The 22,544-nt window shown below is 31.7% G+C and overlaps 1 protein-coding gene across 12 annotated transcripts in view; it reads right to left on the bottom strand.

Annotated features, from left to right (window-relative positions):
- shaker (Potassium voltage-gated channel protein Shaker) overlaps window positions 1-22,544 on the bottom strand; it is a 505,244-nt gene that overhangs the window by 4,321 nt on the left and 478,379 nt on the right. For 11 of the 12 annotated variants that reach the window (XR_013006156.1, XR_013006153.1, XR_013006155.1 and 8 more), the window contains 3 exons: window positions 18,253-18,460; window positions 15,909-16,059; window positions 5,986-7,130 (listed from right to left, as the gene is read on the bottom strand). Coding sequence is in view for 8 of the 12 variants with exons in the window: in XM_076407119.1 (XP_076263234.1) it covers window positions 15,916-16,059; window positions 18,253-18,460 (352 nt within the window). In the remaining 4 variants the exon portion in view is untranslated. Of the gene's footprint in view, window positions 1-5,985; window positions 7,131-15,908; window positions 16,060-18,252; window positions 18,461-22,544 lie in introns of those variants that run through there. The other variant, XM_076407118.1, reaches the window with a different exon arrangement.

The raw sequence follows: 22,544 nt of genomic DNA, 5'->3' as shown, positions 1-22,544 counted from the left end.
TTTTGTTGAGTTTGAAGAAGAATAATCTTAAATATCATTTTTCTTTGATGTTATTGGTTTTATGGCAGACTTAGTTTAATGTCTATTTTATATTTCACAAAAACAAATTTATGTTTTGTTTATTTTAAGTAGTATCTTTTTGCGTATTATTTACTAGTGTTTCTGGTCAGTTTTAGGCTATCTTTAATTTATTGGAATTTGTGGTTATGTAGTTGCAAATATAGATAGAATTTTTTTAGTATGAAGAAGAACGATTTTAAACGCTATTTGTAACAGTTTTGGTGGTGTGGTGTACAAAGTAAAGATATTTGTCATACATTTTCGTCGTTTTACATATTTTACGAAGCCATGTTTGTGCTTTGTCGTTTTTAAATTGTTTTTTCTCTCGCGTTATTGATTGGCGAAAAATTGCCGAATGCCAAAGGTTCCAACATTTTAATTATTATTTAATTGGTGTGAATGAGCACTACACAGCATCGTCGTTTTAGCACATCGCAGGCGCATTCTGGGCTTTAATCAAACATACGTTGGATGAGAGGGGCGTGACTTGCTCAATATGACTCTTGCGATATATTCTCGGGGTGAGCATGACGTCTCATCATTATGAACGTCCAACCAATCAAGGACGAACATCGTTAGGTATCGTTTGGCGGGTAGAATTTGGACAACTCGCGCGAAGGAGAAAACAGTATTTTATTGTCTATAATTATTCGATGTTCTGACACTTTACTTCAATCATGACAGTTGAATTTCGGAAATCGAGATGTTTTGATGCGTTACTTCTTTTATGTAATTCAATTTTAATTGAAAGTTGCCCAAACGACCTGATCTGATTCGACGACGAGACGCGATCATTATATTTCGAGACCGATCCGTACTTATTTATATATAAGGTAGTCCTAAAATGCTTTTAGCTAGGTAGTACCTATCTTATAAATAGTCTTAAGAATCGCTAAAAATTTCAAGAAATCTATTCCTACCTACAGGGAGTTTAAACTTTATACGCTTCTAAGCAATAGTTAACATCGTTTTCGAGACCACCCTGTATATAATTGGAATTGAACACCGCCACCTGCTGCTCGTGTATCACAGAGAAATCGTCCGGAACCAATCCGCGCCCGCCCCTCCCATCCAAAATGGCGGCCTTGCGACGCGCGTTATTGGCGTTGACTCAGTTTTAATTGTACGGCATATTATTATTAATTTCATTTAAAATTATTTATAGGTATTCTTTATTATGTAATAATAATTTTTGGCAGGATAACTCACCCTAATAAACAAATTAGGGTCGCGGTTAGGGCCAGTAAGGGGACCAGCGGCCAGACGAGATGACGTATTTTTTCGGTACGCTTCGGCGAGAAATTATGACCGAACGTTTTCTAGGTTAAGTGAATACGATTTCAACGGATATTGGTAAAGGTAACGAGGCGGGCGTTTAGAATGAGGGTAAGTAACTAGGCCTAGGGGGGAGGGGGGAAGAATAGAAACACTACGGGGGTTGACAGAAGCGGGAAGACAGCGATGATCCGGTCAGTAAGAATAAATGGAATAAGCGTATTTAGTCGAGAGAGTGATATTGTGCACACTATCTATTCAATCCACTTTCTTTTCCTTTATTTGTTTAAGTTTTAATTAATATCCTCTTTCAACCAAGTATTGACGTTTAAATCATATTATATCCGTTATAATCCGACATATTTTAATTTGAGGTTAATTCCGGATTCTTCTTCTTTTTTGTAATTATGTTAACTATGTTAATGTTATACCAAAAATGCCCTTAAAGTGTTTAATTACTCATTATTGAAGGAAATAAATAACTAAAATTAAATAAAAAAAAACTATAATTATATTTTAAAAAATTGAATGTAAAATAGATTTGAATGTAAACTTAATTCCATCGTTCTTTGTTTTTCATTAGAAATAATTGTCACTGTCAAATAATCCTGCAACACGTTAAATTATTGATTATTAACGGAATTCAATAATTAGTGAAAGTATAAGTAATATTTATACATCGGTAAATAATAATCAAACATATTATCTGTGCTGGAAATATCAAATCATATCACTGTCATTGTCAAATAATGCAATGCGTTTACTCTTTTTTCTGGGTGATTTTTTTCTGAGAGAGTGATATTGTGCACACTATCTATTCAAACCACTTTCTTTTCCTTTCTTTGTTTAAGTCTTAATTAAATCCTCTTTCAACCAAGTATTGACGTTTAAATCATATTATATTCGTTATAATTTGAGATATTTTAATTTGAGGTTAATTACGGATTCTTCTTCTTTTTTTGTAATTATGTTAACTATGTTAATGTTATACAAAAATGCCCTTAAAGTGTTGAATTACTCATTATTGAAGGAAATAAATAACTAAAATTAAATTTAAAAAAAACTATAATTATATTTTAAAAAATTGAATGTAAAATAGATTTGAATGTAAACTTAATTCCACGTTCTTTGTTTTTCATTAGAAATAATTGTCACTGTCAAATAATCCTGCAACACGTTAAATTATTGATTATTAACTGAATTCAATAATTAGTAAAAGTATATGTAATACTAATACATCGGTAAATAATAATCAAACATATTATCTGTGCTGAAAATATCAAATTACATCATTATCATTGTCAAATAATGCAATGCGTTTACTTTTTTTTCTGAGAGAGTGATATTGTGCACACTATCTATTCAGTCCACTTTCTTTTCCTTTCTTTGTTTAAGTTTTAATTAAATCCTCTTTCAACCAAGTATTGACATTTAAATCATATTATATCCGTTATAATCCAAGATATTTAAATTTGAGGTTAATTACGGATTCTTCTTCTTTTTTTGTAATTATGTTAACTATGTTAATGTTATACAAAAATGCCCTTAAAGTGTTAAATTACTCATTATTGAAGGAAATAAATAACTAAAATTAAATTTAAAAAAAACTATAATTATATTTTAAAAAATTGAATGTAAAATAGATTTGAATGTAAACTTAATTCCACGTTCTTTGTTTTTCATTAGAAATAATTGTCACTGTCAAATAATCCTGCAACACGTTAAATTATTGATTATTAACGGAATTCAATAATTAGTGAAAGTATAAGTAATATTTATACATCGGTAAATAATAATCAAACATATTATCTGTGCTGGAAATATCAAATCACATTATTATCATTGTCAAATAATGCAATGCGTTTACTTTTTTATCTAGGTGTTTTTTTTTTCTGAGAGAGTGATATTGTGCACACTATCTATTCAGTCCACTTTCTTTTCCTTTCTTTGTTTAAGTTTTAATTAATATCCTCTTTCAACCAATTATTGACGTTTAAATCATATTATATCCGTTATAATCCGAAATATTTAAATTTGAGGTTAATTCCAGATTCTTCTTCGTTTTTTGTAATTATGTTAATGTTATACAAAAAATGCCCTTAAAGTGTTTACTTACTCATTATTGAAGGAAATAAATAAATAAAATTAAATTAAAAAAAATTATTGATTATTAACGGAATTCAATAATTAGTAAAAGTATATGTAATACTTATACATCGGTAAATAATAATCAAACATATTATCTGTGCTGAAAATATCAAATTACATCATTATCATTGTCAAATAATGCAATGCGTTTACTTTTTTTTCTGAGAGAGTGATATTGTGCACACTATCTATTCAGTCCACTTTCTTTTCCTTTCTTTGTTTAAGTTTTAATCCTCTTTCAACCAAGTATTGACATTTAAATCATATTATATCCGTTATAATCCGAGATATTTAAATTTGAGGTTAATTCCGGATTCTTCTTCTTTTTTGTAATTATGTTAACTATCTTAATGTTATACAAAAAATGCCCTTAAAGTTTTTAATTGCTCATTATTGATGGAAATGAATAACTAAAATTAAATTTAAAAAAAACTATAATTATATTTTAAAAAATTGTATGTAAAATAGATTTGAATGTAAACATAATTCCACGTTCTTTGTTTTTCATTAGAAATAATTGTCACTGTCAAATAATTATCATTGTCAAATAATGCAATGCGTTTACTTTTTTTTCTGGGTATACTTCGTTAAGAGAGTAGACATTTTTAGGCATTTAGAATGATGTTCCTTATTTCGTAACTAGAGGCTTATAGATTACTTCGATTAGGGGAAGAAGAAAAACACTAAGGAGCAGAGTTGGAAGAAGAAATGACCTTTATATGGGTGTGGTGGTGATCGGGTTGATAGAAGCAGGAAGACGGTGACGCTTCGATTACTAGAATAAATGGAGTAAGCGTATTTAGAGTCGAAAGAGTGATCTTGTTTTGTCTAAAGGCTAAAATTATCCCATTAATTTTTCTCTGTATCTTAAAGTATTTTTTTATATTTAGTGGACGGTAGGCAAAATATGGTGTAGATCAATCCATGACTTTATTATAAAAATAGCAGATTTGTTATGATTGGTTTATTACCTTAATGAAGACGGGACGTCGTCCTATTGGCATCATCAAGCGTTATTTTTTAATATATTTTTTTAATTAGTTTAGTTAGTGCGTCTCAGGTACGTCCATATAGGGACGACATCATTACAACAACGACATTCAATGCTACGCTCTGTTCATACAGTTTATTGTTGTGTTATCATTGATGACAATTCAAATCAAACTAATGTTTTGATTTGTTGACCATTAGTAACAAGAAAATCAGATACGAATTGCAGTAAGGCAGTACCACCATGAGCAGGATTAACAATCATGTTGAATTTTTTAGTAAGTATTTTAGCAATTATAAAGAATAATAGGTAAATCATTTGAAGTTAAAGGGAGTTAAAGTTGTTGTTGCATGATGTTGAAGAATGTTGCTAATTGTTGCACTTATATGTCTATATCTTTTATATATTTGAAATACTTTCTTTTTATTTACAGCTAGCACATAACTAGCATTGGTCTGTAACATCACTTGTTGCCATATGTGCAACATATAGCAGCAAATATACATTTTTGGGTTGATGTAAGTTGCTATTGTATGATGTTGCTTAAGTGTTGCACTAATATATCTATATATGTTATATTTTTGAAATTCTTTTTATTATTTACTGCCAGCATACAACTAGCATTGCACTGTAACACATCACAGGACACATAGGACTGTGGCACATAGGACAATATATATATATATATATATATATATATATATATATATATATATATATATATATATATATATATATATATACTTGTGTTGAAGTATGGTTTATAACTTATATGACTACATCCTTTATATTTTTGAAATATTTTTTTATTTACAGCTAGTGCACTGTAATATCATAATTTTGCAACATATGATGGCAAATATATATATTTTTGGTTGAAATAACTCGCTATTTTGTACGATGTCAAAGCCTTTTTTGTTTAATTACTCATAATTGAAGGAAATAAATAACTAAAATAAAATTTTAGTAAGTATTTTAGCAATTATAAAGAATAATAGGTAAATTATTTGAAGTTAAAGGGAGTTAAAGTTGTTGTTGCATGATGTTGAAGTATGTTGCTAATTGTTGCACTTATATTTCTATATCTTTTATATATTTGAAATACTTTCTTTTTATTTACAGCTAGCACATAACTAGCATTGGGCTGTAACATCATTTGTTGCCATATGTGCAACATATGGAAGCAAATATACATTTTTGGGTTGAAGTAAGTTGCTATTGTATGATGTTGATTAAGTGTTGCACTAATATATCTATATATGTTATATTTTTGAAATTCTTTTTATTATTTACTGCCAGCATACAACTAGCATTGCACTGTAACACATCATAGGACCCATAGGACTGCAGCACATAGGACAATATATATATATATATATATATATATATATATATATATATATATATATATATATATATATATATATATATATATATATATATATATATGTATATATCCTTTATCAACATCATCTACATCCTTTATATTTTTGAATTTTTTTTTTATTTACAGCTAGTGCACTGTAATATCATAATTTTGCAACATATGATGGCAAATATATATTTTTTTTGGTTGAAATAAGTCGCTATTTTGTACGATGTCAAAGCCTTTTTGAAATATTCTTCGTTATTTACTGAACTACAATGTCGATAGATTTTTTAAAAGTTAAAGTAAGTCGTTGTTATATGTTGTCATAATATGGACGTACCTTCAAAATGATAGCGTAATAACATATTTTATAGATTAATAGTAAAGTAATATATCCTCTTATATATCATTTGATACTATTTTAATCTACAAAATGCTAGACTTGAAGAATTACGGCCTATATTATTTTGTTCTTCTCTCATACATATTTACAGACTATATAGGAAACCAGAACATCTTCGGGTCGTGTTTCTCTGTGGGGGGAAAGTATTTTAGGTATAGTACGCGTGCGTAACTGACTGGTCTTGCGCTGGTCCGCTTACCGTCCCCTGTTGACCGACCCCAAACGAAATATCAATCTCGCATTTAGTCGTGGTCACGTGGTCACACGACAACGGATCAGAATCATTATAAAATAAATCACAACAGCATCCCATCAATTCAGCGATCACCATATAACCAATATCATACAAAAGTACCGAGATATAGTCCTAATGTGGATAAAAATTTGACGTAACAGTTTGCGACTGGGTAGGGCGAATCCGACGCGTCGCTGTGGTGTCTGTGTCCGGATGAGCACTGCGCAACTCGGTGGCCGATCGCACCGCACAATCTGGCAACGCCGCGGCCGTCCGACGACGGCCCGGCAGCGTCGCGCCGTGATCGGAATAGTACACGCACCTACCGCCGGCGCCCGGCCGGGCTCTCGCACTATTGCCCGGTGGTGGTGTCGCCCTCTGGGGCGCGCACTATCTGCTGGCTCGTATTGGCTAAAATGGCAACTTTGCACTAAAGGGCGACTAGACGCAATATTTGGACGACCGTTCGTACTACACTGTTGACGACACTTGACTACGGTAGCACTACACATTAATAAAACTTCTAGATGATTATGACGATGGTGGATGTTGGCTTCAGCGGAAATCGGGAAGTGGTCGCCCTTGGAGCGGCACGGAGAGGCGGCAAATGGCAGGCTCAGCGAAGGATGGGGACGCAGCGCATCCGTCACTAGAATCAGAACACAAAAACGACCGTTAGAATCGACTATATTTCCTTAATTTTAATAATAGGCCAGATATGGTCTGTTCAAAGTTAATTTCTACATACGTCATCTAAAATTGTGACATCAAAACGTCGCAATGTTGCCGCATCAACTCTGAGTTTTAGTTGAGTTTGGCTTTGACATACAACAAAATTCTAATCTAAATAAAATAATTTAACAAAATGTTATCAAATATAATTAATTTTAATATTATAGTACATCTAAAAACTACAGTTAATTACACAGTCATAGTAATTTATAGGTTAAAGTTATAATCTCTTATAACTATTGCTTTCAAACATTTTCATACGTCTGACAACCGGACGACTTTGACAGGTTCATTTGTTTACCTGTCCGAACTAACCAAACAGCATTATGTCTCTTTTTAATTAGAGCAAAATGAGAAGGAAAATATTTTCTGATTGTGAAACGAATTTAGAAATTGCAGTAGATAATACATTAACTATCTTAATGACGTAACAGGTCAATTGAAAAATCCCCGGCCTACCATAGTAAAACACATTTTTTTGGCAAAATTAGTTTTTTTATTCAACATTATTCAACTTTTGAATAGCATTTTTGTGGTACGATTTGGCGTTTGCTTCAAAATAGGACTTAGTTTCGTCGATCACTTCTTCTTTCGACGAAAATGTCTTCGCAGCGGGCATTCTTTTGACATCTGAGAAACGGAAATAGTCGCTAGTGGCCAGATATGGGGAATACGGTGGATGAGGAAGCAATTCGAATCCCAATTCATGGATTTTTGACACGGTGCATTGTCTTGGTGAAGCAGCACTTTCTTTTTCTTCAAATGCGGACGTTTTTCGGCGATTTCGTCCTTCAAACAGTCCAGTTGTTGATGGTCCTTCATTTTGCAAGGTAGTCAATGAAAATTATTCCATACGCATCCCAAAATACAGAACTTGATAGCGGACTGTTGCGTTATCTCACGCTTTGGAGCGGGTTCATCGTGTGCCATCCACTCGGATGACTGTCGATTGGACTTCAGAGTGAAATGATGGAGACATGTTTCATCCATTGTCACATTTCGACGCAAAAACTCGGTTTTATTATGCTTGGTCATCTTCAAACACTGCGCCGAATCATCAAGTCGTCGTAGATTTTGGTCAAAAGTGAGCTCGCGCGGCACCCACTTTTCACAGAGCTTTCTCATACCCATATATTCGTGAATGATGTTATGTACACGTTCACTTGATGTCTTTGGGATGTCTGCTATTTCATTCAATTTGCGGTCATTCAAAATCATTTTGTGGATTTTTTAAATGTTTTCGTCAGTAACAACCTCTTTTGGGCGTCCACTGCGTTCACCATCTTCGGTGCACATTTCACCACATCTAAATTTAGCATACCAATCCTTGATGGTTGATTTTCCTGGGGTAGTGTCCAGAAACCCGACATCAAGCCAAGATTTTGCTCCAACTGTATTTTTTTTGTTCTCTCAAAATGCTATAATTCACAAACTAATGATCCGATAGCTGTTAAATTTATACCCCCATCTTTTGAGGGTTAGGGCTAACTAAAAAACGTATGGATTTAATTCTAGTAGCATCATCTATCTGACACATAGGAGACTTTTCAATTGACCTATTATATATGTGTAATTGTTCGGAATATACATGAGCATTTGGTTAAAATGTGTCAGTAGAGAAAGAGTAGCTGTTTTGCAGATTTGGCAAATGCATTAAGGATAATGCAATGATTATATCCAATTTTATGAAGAAAGATGTATAGAGGTATGAACGACGGACAAATACAGTGGTATCAAAATGTCTTTACTGAAAAACACAAGAACTAAGCGCAAAAGGTAAATATGCTCTCTAATGAAAGTAAAATATATTACTGGGATATACAATTATTAATTAGGCATCCCACAACTCATAACTCTAACTCATAGATGATACGGAAAAGAGACTACTATAATCAAACGAACATAGGAAAGACATAGGTAGAGAAATATTGTTTTTATTTTTCTTGTAGTTATCAAACCCTGTTTACACTTTTTTTGACAAACGTTTTATTGAACCAAACATAGTAACAGGACATTTTTAATTTCTCTTAATTCAATATTTTCAACAGTAACAGTATAATCTCAACCACAAGAACAGAAATTATGCTAACAAACATAGGAAAGGCATACGTAGAGAAATGCTGTATTTATTTTCGTTCGAGTTATCAACGTTACGAAAAAGAAACAAGAAAAACAGACGGCCCACCCTATATGCCCGTCCTATTTAACATTAAAAATGTCGCCCGAATCGCTCTTCTCCCCTTTTACTCTGTTTAATCTCTTTCGTCCCCCTATGTATAACTTTCGACTGTGCGACATGACCTTAGAGTGCTGCAACACCCCGTTGCCATATATCTTGGAAAGGTCACCAAGCAGAAAAAAGTATTTTCATTTAAAGCCATCTCTATTATACGGGAGATGTTTTACGTACAGAGACACGCGATATCTTATCGCTGAAGACAAATTTGTTACAAATGGTTTCGAAAATATGTCTTAATAACAATAATATAACGTATTAAAATCTGTCATATGATAGACGACGGATGACAGACATTTTATGATGACAAAATTGCTGATAAACGTTATTTTCAATATTTCAAAATCCTACACAAAAAATTAATTGAATAAGAATTATTAAAATACTCAAAATGAACTTTTACATATTTAAAAATGATTCCGATCGAAGTGGCCGGATATACATCGGAAATTATCTTCGAGATTTAAACTTTACCACGTTATTTCTCCAATAAAAACAAACATTAACTTTAATCACATTAAATTACAGTGAAATAGACAAATACGTTCGATACCATACGACTCCCATTACTGTGTTTACCATTAATAAATTCTATACATCCATTTTATTGAATAGCATTATCGAGATTGTTGCAAAACGACAAGGTCGATACATTTCCTGCTACATCCCGTGCGATTCGGCAACGCCGCTCGGTCCACATCAAGAACTCTATGGGGCGGCTTTCGGTGCCATATCGAACGGTAGTTGGGCGCATCAGGCGTTGTCAAGACAACGATAACGGCGGCGCGCGTCGAAGACACGACGAAGATGGCCGAACGTTTTCGGTTTTTTCCGATCGGCAGAGGAAATTGTTAGGATGGTCGGGAAACTATCAGATAGTAAATTAGTAGGGAATAAAACTGCAGGGTATTGATTAAATTCGTATGAAACAAAATGGAAGCTAATTTTTGCGGAGGTTTTTTTTTGTTCGAGCTGTCGTGTCCAAGTTGTATTATCAGTTTTGACTAGGTTGCCTTGCGGAACAATAAAAACGTATAGAATAATCAAGTTATCTTTGCTGGTAGAGTTATTATACATTCTCGATTGGATTTTAATTTGGACATTCGGGCGGTTTTTTTGTATATAAAAAAATATTTATTATATTACTTTGGTTTTTCAGGTTAATGTTACTATGTTGCAATTTCCACTCCAAAAAAGCACACGCTGAGAAAGGTATCTTTAAGGGACCAAGGAAGATGAAGTTCCAAAGGATGAATTTTCTTCATTTAGAACATCATTTCATGCAGTATTTGTATCTGTTGTACTCCTATTGTACTCAGCACCAATACTACGCTGATTTATTGTTCTCATATTGAGATATTGATGCATGTACCTGTTGATTTTCCATGCCAAAAAAGGACTAGTTACCAGTTATCTTCATAACGCCGAGAGAACTTTTATTAGGTCAATGAAAATGAAGTTCGAAAGGATGAATTTATACCATGCAGTCCATTTCTAGAGATTTACTGAGCGATGACAGTGCGATATACTTTGTTCTATTATGTCTATTTAGTCTATTATGTTCTTTAGGTACTCTATCATTCTGTCTAGAAGGTTTTTTTATCATTAATTTACCAATTACTGGTAGGAGGTTTATAAGTCTATACAAAGTCCTTTTCTGATTTAGTGGTTATTACGACTTATAATATATATATATATATATATATATATATATATATATATATATACATATATATATATATATATATATATATATATATATATATATATATATATATATATATATATATAACCTTTTTGGGACATACGCTCTTCAACGGTAGACACATTTTCAGAGGAGTGATGACGATGATGATGAAATACTATCAACATTATTTCGGCCTTAGAATAACGAGACAAGATAACGTAACAGGAATATACTATTTAACTCACTACCCATTCAGATCAGTTGCAATGCTGCGAACCTTTCATATTATGTGAGATTAATTTCGAGGCAAGAGTATGTGACGACACACAACAGGCTTGTGAATGTTGTCATTGTTTTTCCTAAACAATGGTATTAAGGTCATCTATTAGAAGTACCTTACAATTAAGTACCACGTCTAATATTAAATATGAACTCTATTTCTGGGTCGCGACTTCACCAAAATTAAATATCCACCAACTGACACATATATTTTCTGGTCATTGTGGTGCAGCGTATAAATAGCTCATATCTGTTCATAAAAAAGTAGTTTTATTTTCAGTTCACGCACGTTTTTTAGCGGCATTGTATAAGTTATTCGTATTTTGAAACAGAAAGTCTATTTTTATACATATCGGTTGTACCCCAGGAGTGTTTAGCAATTGTTTTATAAGTATAGGTTAAGTAAACGTCAATTATATGCAATTGTTCTTATTTTAATATACAGTGTATCTTTCTACAGTACTTCTTTCATAAGTAATGACAATTGTTTCAGAGACATACTCCCATTCTAAAAACCAATATTGAATATTTTCAAGTGGATTTTCAAATTATTATCTGGAACATCACTTTAGACAAAAAACAGAGCAGATCAGACTCAAAATCAAGCAACTGCACAGGGTAATCGGAAGCAATCCAACGCTGCCAAAACAAAGTTCTATGATTAATTACCAATGAATTAATTAAATGAAGAGGATATTCATTAGGACTTATCTTTGGCAAGAATAAGATTAGATGGTGTGTGAACAGAGAAGGTTAAGATTAAACTAATATATCTACTTAAAAATCAGGATTTATGAGAAGAAAATAGTTTTCTATATACAAAATAACTGCAAATTATTTATGAGGAAAAGAAAAATGAACATAACTAGCATTATAGAAGTGCCCTTTTAAGAAAAACTGTTTTTAAAACAAACTTTAATTACAAATTGTTTCTTGTTAAAAGGTGTAAACTGCATTTTATTAACTGCTGACACATTAGTCTTAAATTTTGACATAGATGGCACCGCTTTAACGAGAAAACTAATCCAAGATCTGAAATTACTCAAAATATAAATGTAAAGTCTTACTACTTGTTGATCAGTGTAACTGTTTCTTTGGTCTCAAATATTTGTAATTAATGGGGCAAAAGATGATAATTATTGATTGATTATTGTTATAAAAATGATTGTTCCAGATATTAAATTTAGTTTGTTATTTAAATGTTTTTCCACCGATAAACAAGAGGTCGTTAAGAATCAATAAATCGTCTTAACAACATAATCGTTTTCTTGCAGATTCCTACATCAGAAACTTAAACTAACCAATGAAATTCCTCGGATAGCCATCAAAACGTCATCCGGTAAGTAGACGACGCGATATCTCTATGGTAATTAGGGCTATTTGATATTGACGTAACATCGATGACAGTCGGATAATTGATCGATACCGCGTTTTAATTAAAGGTCCGTCAACTCCGCGAAGCCACAATTTTAAACTTTTTAGGTCCGATAAAAAAAGAAAATACAAAAGTAACCATTACCATGTTCGGCACGATCCGATTGCCTTCTCCTAAGCCGCGTCGTCCTCCAACGAAACAATCACCCTGCGGAGCGCGTAGTATCGATTTACCATTAGGGCAAGTTATGAATTAAATTAGAACGGCGACCGTGTAAAAATACCGGAGATGCTCTTGAATTGGGAATTTGCTGTAACGTCTGACGTTTATGCGTGTCGGCGTATGTCAGCTTGTGATGCAAGCTGTGTGTTCAAGGACTCGGCCAACTGAAATAAACCAACCTTTGTGTTTGTTACGTTAAAGATTATTTATTTCTCTCTTATATTGTCTTACGTCTTTTTCTTTATCAAAGTTATATATAGACTGCGTTAATATTAATAAGAAAATATACTGGCTAGTTGGTAGGCATTTGGGTTGCCTGTTATCTTTCATAATACAATTCGAATACAGAACATGAATATATAGAATGAGAACTTAAATGACCGCACCCGTAACCGACCGGAGATATAAAAACAATTAACAGATTTCTTTTTTCAACCATACCACAATATAGTAGATTTCTTTTCTATCAATTTGAAATTTTGTAGAATATTTTAGGTTATATTTGTCCTTTTTTTCTATTTTTGTGAATGATTTTAAGGGAGTTCCTTGTTAAGACGTTATTTTTATATCATTTAAAGTAAATAGAATTTATTTAAAGGAAAAAACATAATAAAAGTGTTGTTTTCCAATGTGCTGTGAAGGTTCAAATACAGTGAGTTATTTTCCATAGGACTGTGCTCTAGTACAGAAACGGTTTTTGAAAATAAACAATGATAAACTTAAGAGTAACTCTTTGAGCTTTATCAAGCTTCCGAATAGGAAGGTTTGATCTTTGCGTTTTCAGATGATTATGAACTCAAATGTGGAAGAGCATCGCTTAATTGAATATTTTATTAGGATAGTGTATCAATTGTAATTTTTGTTGTTACAGGGATGCGTTGAAGAGGCTTTGAAGTAAGAAGCAATAAATGTAATTATAAATAGAAAGATATATATAAGATAGATAAAGATATATGTAATTATAGATAGAAGATTATAAATAGTAAATCTCTCAATAAAAAGTACATCAATAGAATTGAAAATATGGTTACGAATTTAACACTTGGATTAGCAGTTGTCTGTAGAAAATATTAGAATATTCAAAAAAAATTAGAAGGTAGTATAGTATAAAAAAAGAGCAAATTAGGAGGTTTGAAACAAATATTGAAGCAAGAGTTGTTACATATATTTTTATTATTCGTTATTGTTTTTATGTTATACTATTTAAAAATTATTTAATGGTTCTAGGAACCTATTTTAATTCATTTGTGTGTAAAGCTATCTCTAATTTTTTTATTTATTGCCACAAGTAAATTGTATTGTAATTGTATGTCAGTAAGGCAATGTAATAAGAAAAATAATAATTTGGTGTTGTTTGTTTTGGTCGATGAAAACGTAAGTATGATTTCAATAAGGTCAAAAATTTTGCACGATATGACATGGATAGTGCCCAATAATATTTGTCTAATAAATAAAATTCAAATATGTAATTTTTATATTCTCTATAAATTTAAATATATTTTGGAAAAATTGTTTTTTAATCCATAGTGTTTTTAGTTTATAATATTGAAGGCCATCAGTTGTCAAATTAGATAGTGCTACTTGATGTATTTCGAAAATGTTTTATAAAATGTTAGCTAGTATTCAAATAAAACATTTGATTGAAATCCTATTTTTTTTTACTCTATAATAATTATACCCGATTGTACTGTCCTTAATTGACAATATGGCTACAACTTTCCATAGTGTTTTTAGTTTATAATATTGAATGCCATCAGTTGTCAAATTAGATAGTGCTACTTGATGTATTTCGAAAATGTTTTATAAAATGTTAGCTAGTATTCAAATAAAACATTTGATTGAAATCCTATTTTTTTTTTACTCTATAATAATTATACCCGATTGTACTGTCCTTAATTGACAATATGGCTACAACTTTCCATAGTGTTTTTAGTTTATAATATTGAAGGCCATCAGTTGTCAAATTAGATAGTGCTACTTGATGTATTTCGAAAATGTTTTATAAAATGTTAGCTAGTATTCAAATAAAACATTTGATTGAAATCCTATTTTTTTTTTTACTCTATAATAATTATACCCGATTGTACTGTCCTTAATTGACAATATGGCTACAACTTTCCATAGTGTTTTTAGTTTATAATATTGAAGGCCATCAGTTGTCAAATTAGATAGTGCTACTTGATGTATTTCGAAAATGTTTTATAAAATGTTAGCTAGTATTCAAATAAAACATTTGATTGAAATCCTATTTTCTTTTTTACTCTATAATAATTATACCCGATTGTACTGTCCTTAATTGACAATATGGCTACAACTTTCCATAGTGTTTTTAGTTTATAATATTGAAGGCCATCAGTTGTCAAATTAGATAGTGCTACTTGATGTATTTCGAAAATGTTTTATAAAATGTTAGCTAGTATTCAAATAAAACATTTGATTGAAATCCTATTTTTTTTTAATCTATAATAATTATACCCGATTGTACTGTCCTTAATTGACAATATGGCTACAACTTTATACATGGGAGATCGAATTCTATGTCTCTTTAGTTTATATATTGGAATTATAGCTGCAAATTTACACTACAGAGAAACAAATGAGTAAGATTTCAATTCAGTTTGGTTATGTATGGCGTTTTTGATGTTTAAATAATATTTTGTTGAGGAGCAAACTTAGTTAACAATACTGTTTGCATTACTATTTGTTGTTGTTTCTGTTTGAAATGCAATTTCAGCATAATTAATGGAATTGAAAGTTGAAAAACTATACTCAAAATAAAATCAAAGAAACAAAAGAAAATAAAAAATCGATTTTTTAAATAATAATTTTTATTTTATTATTAGGGTGAGGTGTATGTAATTAATAATAAAAAAAGCAATGTTAATAACGGTGTTACCTTGTAGTCAAACGTCAGTCTCGATGCTCACGGCGTTGATGTTATTGTTGTGGCGTGGATTACAGTTTTGCTTCCGGGCCAGCTGGTCGCGTGTCACCAGAAGACCCTCCTCCAATTCTACGAGATCACTCGATGATTCACTCAACGATCCCTGAAATATCGATGACACAAATTCAGTCAGATTATTTTATATAATATTAACTAAAAAACAGATACCCAAATCATACCCAAATATTCGTGTATGATATGATGTACACGTTCAGTTGATATCTTTAGTATCTGCTATTTCATTCAGTTTCAATTTACGGTCATTCAAAATCATTTTGTGGACTTTTTAAATGTTTTCGTCGGTAACAATCTCTTTTGGGCGTCCACTGCGTTCACCGTCTTCGGTGCTCATTTCACCACGTCTAAACTTAGCATACCAATCCTTGATGGTTGATTTTCCTGGGGCAGCGTCCCAGAAACTCGGCATCAAGCCAAGTTTTTGCTTCAACTGTATTTTTTCCCTTTGAATAGCAATATTTTATCAACACGCGAAATTCCTTTTTATCAATTTTTTTCGCAATAACAAAAGTTGCTTCACTCAAAATGCTGTAATTCACAAACTAATGATCGGACATCTGTCAAATTTATACACGCATCTTTTCAGGGTTAGGGCTAACTAAAAAATATATGGATTTAATTCTAGTAGCGCCATCTATGTGTCAGGCCGGGGACTTAGGTATAAAAATATGGAAAAACAGAAATGTCGATAGGAGCCAGAACACTTACAGGAAATCTCAACAGACGGAATATGATACAAGAAAATAGGAAATGATAACGAATAAAAACAAAACGAAAATCATGGTGATGGGAAATACAGAATTACTTCTTCAGAAACACTCCAACTGACGGTGTAAAGAGTGAACCAACAGAAGAATAACTGTACAAAGGTGGTCATGTGAGAGATTCAAAAACAACCTAAAAGTCTCAACACAACAGAAAAAATCAACGACCTAGCGTAAGTATATGAACAGCCATAGGCCATAGATCAGTTCAACTTTAGTTATACGATGAAGAACCAGCAAAACAAATAGGACCTGAAGAACGTGGATGAGATTCTGCGTAAAAGTTGCCAAAACAATGTATTGAAATATTTTAATAGATAACCAGCGACAAAACTTTAGCACACTACACATTTTTCATTACAACTCTTAATTCAATCAGATTTTTAACATAATCTTGGTGTAACTTTTTGTAATTATTTTGGATAGCAGTCATTAGTTGTTCGACATAGTTCATTTGTTCACCATTTGAATACACAACACGTGCTAGTTTATTCCAACAAGTTTCCATGAACAGCATTACTGTCTTTCTGTGATCTATGTGTCTTGTGATCTATATTCAATTCTAATTCTGCATTTTCTTCAGAACCGACAGCAGCCCAATAGCTAATACTTCTTCCACCCAACTCTCTGCGACTTAACATCTGAAGTTTTCCTAAACCATGATAGTAATACTTATATCCATCAGGAAGATTTAAATTGAATTTATTTTTATACGAAAATTTTACATAACGCCACTTTTTTCCGTGATCTGCTATGTTCTTTGTCAAATCGTCAGCATTCTTTGTTATGTTTATAATTATAAGGTGGTTTCTGTAAAACTCTCCAGCTTTTTGCTGTCCACTCAGATGGCGATTGTTTTAATTCCAGAGTGAAGTGATGGATCCAGCTTGTTACGTTTAAACATGGCCAAACACTGCTCAAAATCATCAATATGTTCTGGTTTATGGTCAACAGTGAACAAACGCGCCACCCACTTTGAACAGAGCTTTTTCATAGTCAAATGCTCATGCAATATAAAACCAACACATTCTTTTGATATCTTTACGAAGTTAGATAACTCACGCAACTTTACTTTTCGATCATTCAAAACGATTTTGTGGATTTTTTAAATGTTTTCTGGTGTTACCACCTCATTTAGACCTCCACTAAGCTCTGCATCATCGGTGTCTCTATGACCACGTTTGAAGTCAGCTAACTAACCTTCTATTGTGGTTTCTGATGGAGCGGAGTCCTTATAACATTTTCCAGCTATTGCTTCGCTTGAACTGTACTCTTTCCTATCAAGAAGCAGTGTAAAATTAAAACACGAAATTGTTCTTGATCCATGGTTTTGAAAATAACAAATAGCGTCACTCTTAGTATAATAACTCACAAACTTATAAGTAGAATATCATGAAATTGTAATAGCGTTTTTTTGAAGGTTTATACTAACTGAAAAAGTAATGAATTCAATAAAATTAGGGCACACAGAACGTGTCCTATAGTTTTGTCGGACCTTTCACAAACAAACATACCTTCTTCATGTGTTGTCCCAACGTCCCGGGTAAGTAAGGACAACTGGTCACGTGGTTGAAGTTCTGCGACTGCATCTCTTCCTGGTCGGTCTCACGATGATAGAAGTAATTGAAATTGGACACTATTACGGGAACCGGCAAAGCTATAGTAAGTACACCAGCTATAGCGCACAGGGATCCCACGATTTTGCCCCAAACCCCTACCGGCCTGAAAAATTCATTTGAACGCTTTGGTTAGAAGGAAATCGATGCCCGCGCAGCGTCATACTCTCCATACTCACTTTGTGTCCTATTTTAAAACTCAACGTTATGGAAACTATAACTATCACTACTGTTTTACTAAAATTAGCTGGATGTAATTTCATCAGCTGGAGTTAATTCCAGTGATATTAATAAATAAATGGGTCAAATATTGATCGAAAATGAAATAAAATAATCGTCAATTGTCCATTAATAAAATCCGAAAATAATATATTTATCGTTAATATTTTATTTAATTTAATTGCATTTATCTAGAATGTTTTGCGAATGAAAAATTAATGGAATAATTTTGGACACATTATTATTGCAGTATTTTATAATTATTTGATTGAAATTATATAAAGTGGGCGTTAAAAAAAACGTTCTTCATCAGTAACTACATCTGACCATTGATACTTACACGTCTTCATATTTCCTTGATGACCTGTCAAGATTAGCGAAAGTTTAGTGGATAATTTTTGGCGTATACACTGGATAGCCCAGACATAGTACCTTCTGTCACTTATTCCTGATTAAAAGCTCCGTCATTAACGTTGAGGTACTACCAAAAAATTGATTGATTGACGAAAATTAACGAAACATTGTCGATAATAACGGAGAGTATTTGGCTTTAAGAAGTTAATTTTTATAATTTCAAGAACTGTCCGAAAACTACGCTACGAAAACTTACAGTATTCATAATCTTATGATGGAAACTGAGTTTTAACAATAGTTATTAGTCAAATTTGAAAGTTGGACAAGTTTGGTACTATATTTTTAATTTTTTGATTATCCAGAAAAAATGATTAAACATTGATGCAATCAAACGTTCTCGGAGTAAATTTTTTATGATTAAGATGAAACAGTTGCAGCTAACAACAGTACTGAAACAACAGAGAGTATTTAATTTTTCCCATCTATGGTAGTAGTTAGTCTTTCTCTAATAATAAAGATAATTGTCTTGATACTATGTCTTGGTATTATTCAATTGTCTCTTTAGTTATCTCCCATTGTATTCTATTGTAAGATATGCGTAAGATAAGCTTTTACTCAATTTTCATACATAAAGCTCCAAAGTTATAAAAAACCATCAAAATTAATTTGCACGTCCTATAACTGAGCGATTATATCTAAAAATAGAAACAAAATGATCTATTTACCAGATCGAAAGGAAATGTTCAAAATATCCAGCTAATTTTATACAATGCTATATTAAATATGTTATAAAAAAAATCAGAAAAAACGGACACAAAGAAATACGAAATGTTGTGTTATTTCCAGAACACATATAACCTTTGTTTTTTTAATACAATTTTAGTACTGTTTAAATAAATTGGCTTTTGGTGGTTCTGAAATATTTAATTAAAACAAATTGATTTTTTGGAGTCTTTTGTTTGGTTAGAAATTTGGATAGAAACACATAAAATTATATATCAAGTAATATTTTATATTGGACAAATCTGCAACAAAAAAGAAAACTGTTTGAGTATTTTCGAATGATATCTTTGACGTGCTGAAAACGATAATAATATGGAATGGCCTGTTTTCACAGATTGTTCAAAAACGAAATTTGAACGAAAGCAAAAACAGTGATTGTTTTATTTAATCGAACCATGTATTAATTAATTATATATGAACTAGTAGAATAAATTTTATAGCATATAAAATTTGTTATTGATTATCCATAAAACCTCCAAAGCTCCGGAATATCTACGTAGTCCTTCCATATTTATAAATTCCTGATATATGCGAATTTTATATGTTTGTATGATAAAAAAAATAGAAGACAAAGGTTGTACGTGCTCCAAACTTTATACCCAGATAAAAATGAAAATAAATCATCAAGCCATGCACAAAAAATATTCAGGAACATCGCTAATAAAGATTCGGCATCAGTTTGCTTCGGTTATTGTACAGGATAATTATTGTTGTAAAAATTCAAGCGCATGCGGGTTGAAAATAATTGTGACTATATCGATGTATCGTCTTAAGAACGGACGTTTTTCGTAGATTATCCAAATTAAACACCTTAATTGTTTTTTTATTCTCTCTCTATAAACATACAACAATACATTGTGAATAGTTGATAATTAGTCAAATTATACTTGGAGATCAGTTGAATGAAATATATTACAACAAATCGTTAAGAGTTATTAGTGTATATAATATTAACTACTTGAACTTAAACGTATAAAACATGATGGTTGCCTATTATATTATTTTTAGATCTGAATTATTATTGACTTATAATTTCTTTACTTTTGTATTATTGTTTACTTGGGGTGCTGTGCTGATTACAGAGATTCTTGATATCAGCCCATGGGAAGCTTCAAAGTTTATGAAATATTTTTATGAAACTTGCTCCGAAACGGTCAATGGTAACGGACAACGGTAATCCAGACAAATCATGGATAAAATCACTCCTTGATGGTACTTAAATATCTAAATTTGAATCAAATTTATTGATATGCTCCTAGATAATTGTATCAATATTTTGGACACATATATTTGATCTAATTCAAATTTTAGTAGGAGAAAAGAAGATTTTTTAATAAACTGTAGTTTATCCATAAAAATACTGTGTTTTAAAAATGAAGAACTCAATAGAGTAGATTTAGCGTGGAAAAATGCTACACTAGATGTTGGTGTAGCATCACATTTTCAGATTTTGTTCAAAAAGTTGTAAACACACGTAATAATATCCTTGATGTGTCAGTTATCTTACTCATCTTCATTGTACCATTTTTGTAATATAATTTTGAGCTACTAGCATCATTGTTCATACAAAAGAGCTAGACGGAAGACACTGTTCATTTCAATAGTTTTTTTTAAATTATTTAATTATTACATTGTGCCTAGTTGTTTTCGACTAAACTACAATTTGTCTTTATGGTAACTTAAATCTAGGTATATAACTAGGAGGACCCATCGACCCTATCTCAGTCTCTCGTGAAATGATGTTTAAACATGCCACTGCTGTATTTTTATTATATGAACCTCACTACACAACACTACACAAGATCAGATGGTTTGATTCTTTTGAGTCTGTGTCCTGTTCTGGTGGTGTCCAAAAGCTACAATACTTATATATTATCATGAGAATGGAGTCTTTCCTCATATCCTCTTGCAGATCTCTTGATTTCTTGACGTACTGTGGGTATCTAAAAGTCTCGATGTAGGTAATCAGTCCTATTTGGGTGCGCAAATAATACCTCTTAGGACTTTGTTCTGAACAATTTGTATTTTGTTTATGTTACTCTTTGCAGAACATCTCCATAATTGAACTCCGTATGTCCATATAGGTTTCAGTACTTGCTTATATAACAGCAATTTATTATTTACTGATAATTGTGATTTTCTTCCAATTAACCAGTACATTTTCCTATATATTAATTCTAGTTCTTTTCTTTTCTTCTTTATATGTTCTTTCCAGCGTATTGCATCAAGATTAATTCCGAGATATTTAGCGTTGTTGCTATATGGAATGATAGTATTATTTAATGTTATAGGTGATTGTACGGTCTGATTGTAGGTGAACTGCACATGTACAGATTTACTTTCGTTAATTTTCATTTCCTAAGCTTGTGTCAAATTATTTATCTCGTTACTTGCCTGTTACAATTTTCGTGAGGCTTCTTTACTATTATGTCCGACAGCTATAATCTCCATTTTTGGTATATTACAAGTGTAGAGTAGATAAAGCATTGACCCCAGTACAACTCCTTGTGGTACACCTGCTTGAGCTTCTTTTATTGTAGAGTAAGCTTCTTTTTGTTTGACTTTAAACATTCTGGTTGTAATGTACAATTTTAATAGTTCGGTGTGTTGCTTAGGTAACATTTTCTGTAGTTTATGAACAAGGCTTTATGCGAAACCTTATCGAAGGCTTGTGCTACATCTAAGAATAAAGCTGAGCATACTTCTATTTAATAGTTTTTCGCGATTAAAACAATATCTGATCCATATACAATAGCCCTCTTTATACATTATTTTGACACTAAGTATAACTACTTCATAGAAACCACTGTTGTAACACTAAAAATTGAAATAGT

This window comes from Rhynchophorus ferrugineus, unplaced genomic scaffold (genome assembly GCF_030347505.1).
Source record: "Rhynchophorus ferrugineus isolate W39M unplaced genomic scaffold, kcgeb_rfMv2 rfM6, whole genome shotgun sequence".
NCBI classification, from domain to species: domain Eukaryota; kingdom Metazoa; phylum Arthropoda; class Insecta; order Coleoptera; family Curculionidae; genus Rhynchophorus; species Rhynchophorus ferrugineus.
This window is presented reverse-complemented; position numbering and strand designations above follow the sequence as displayed.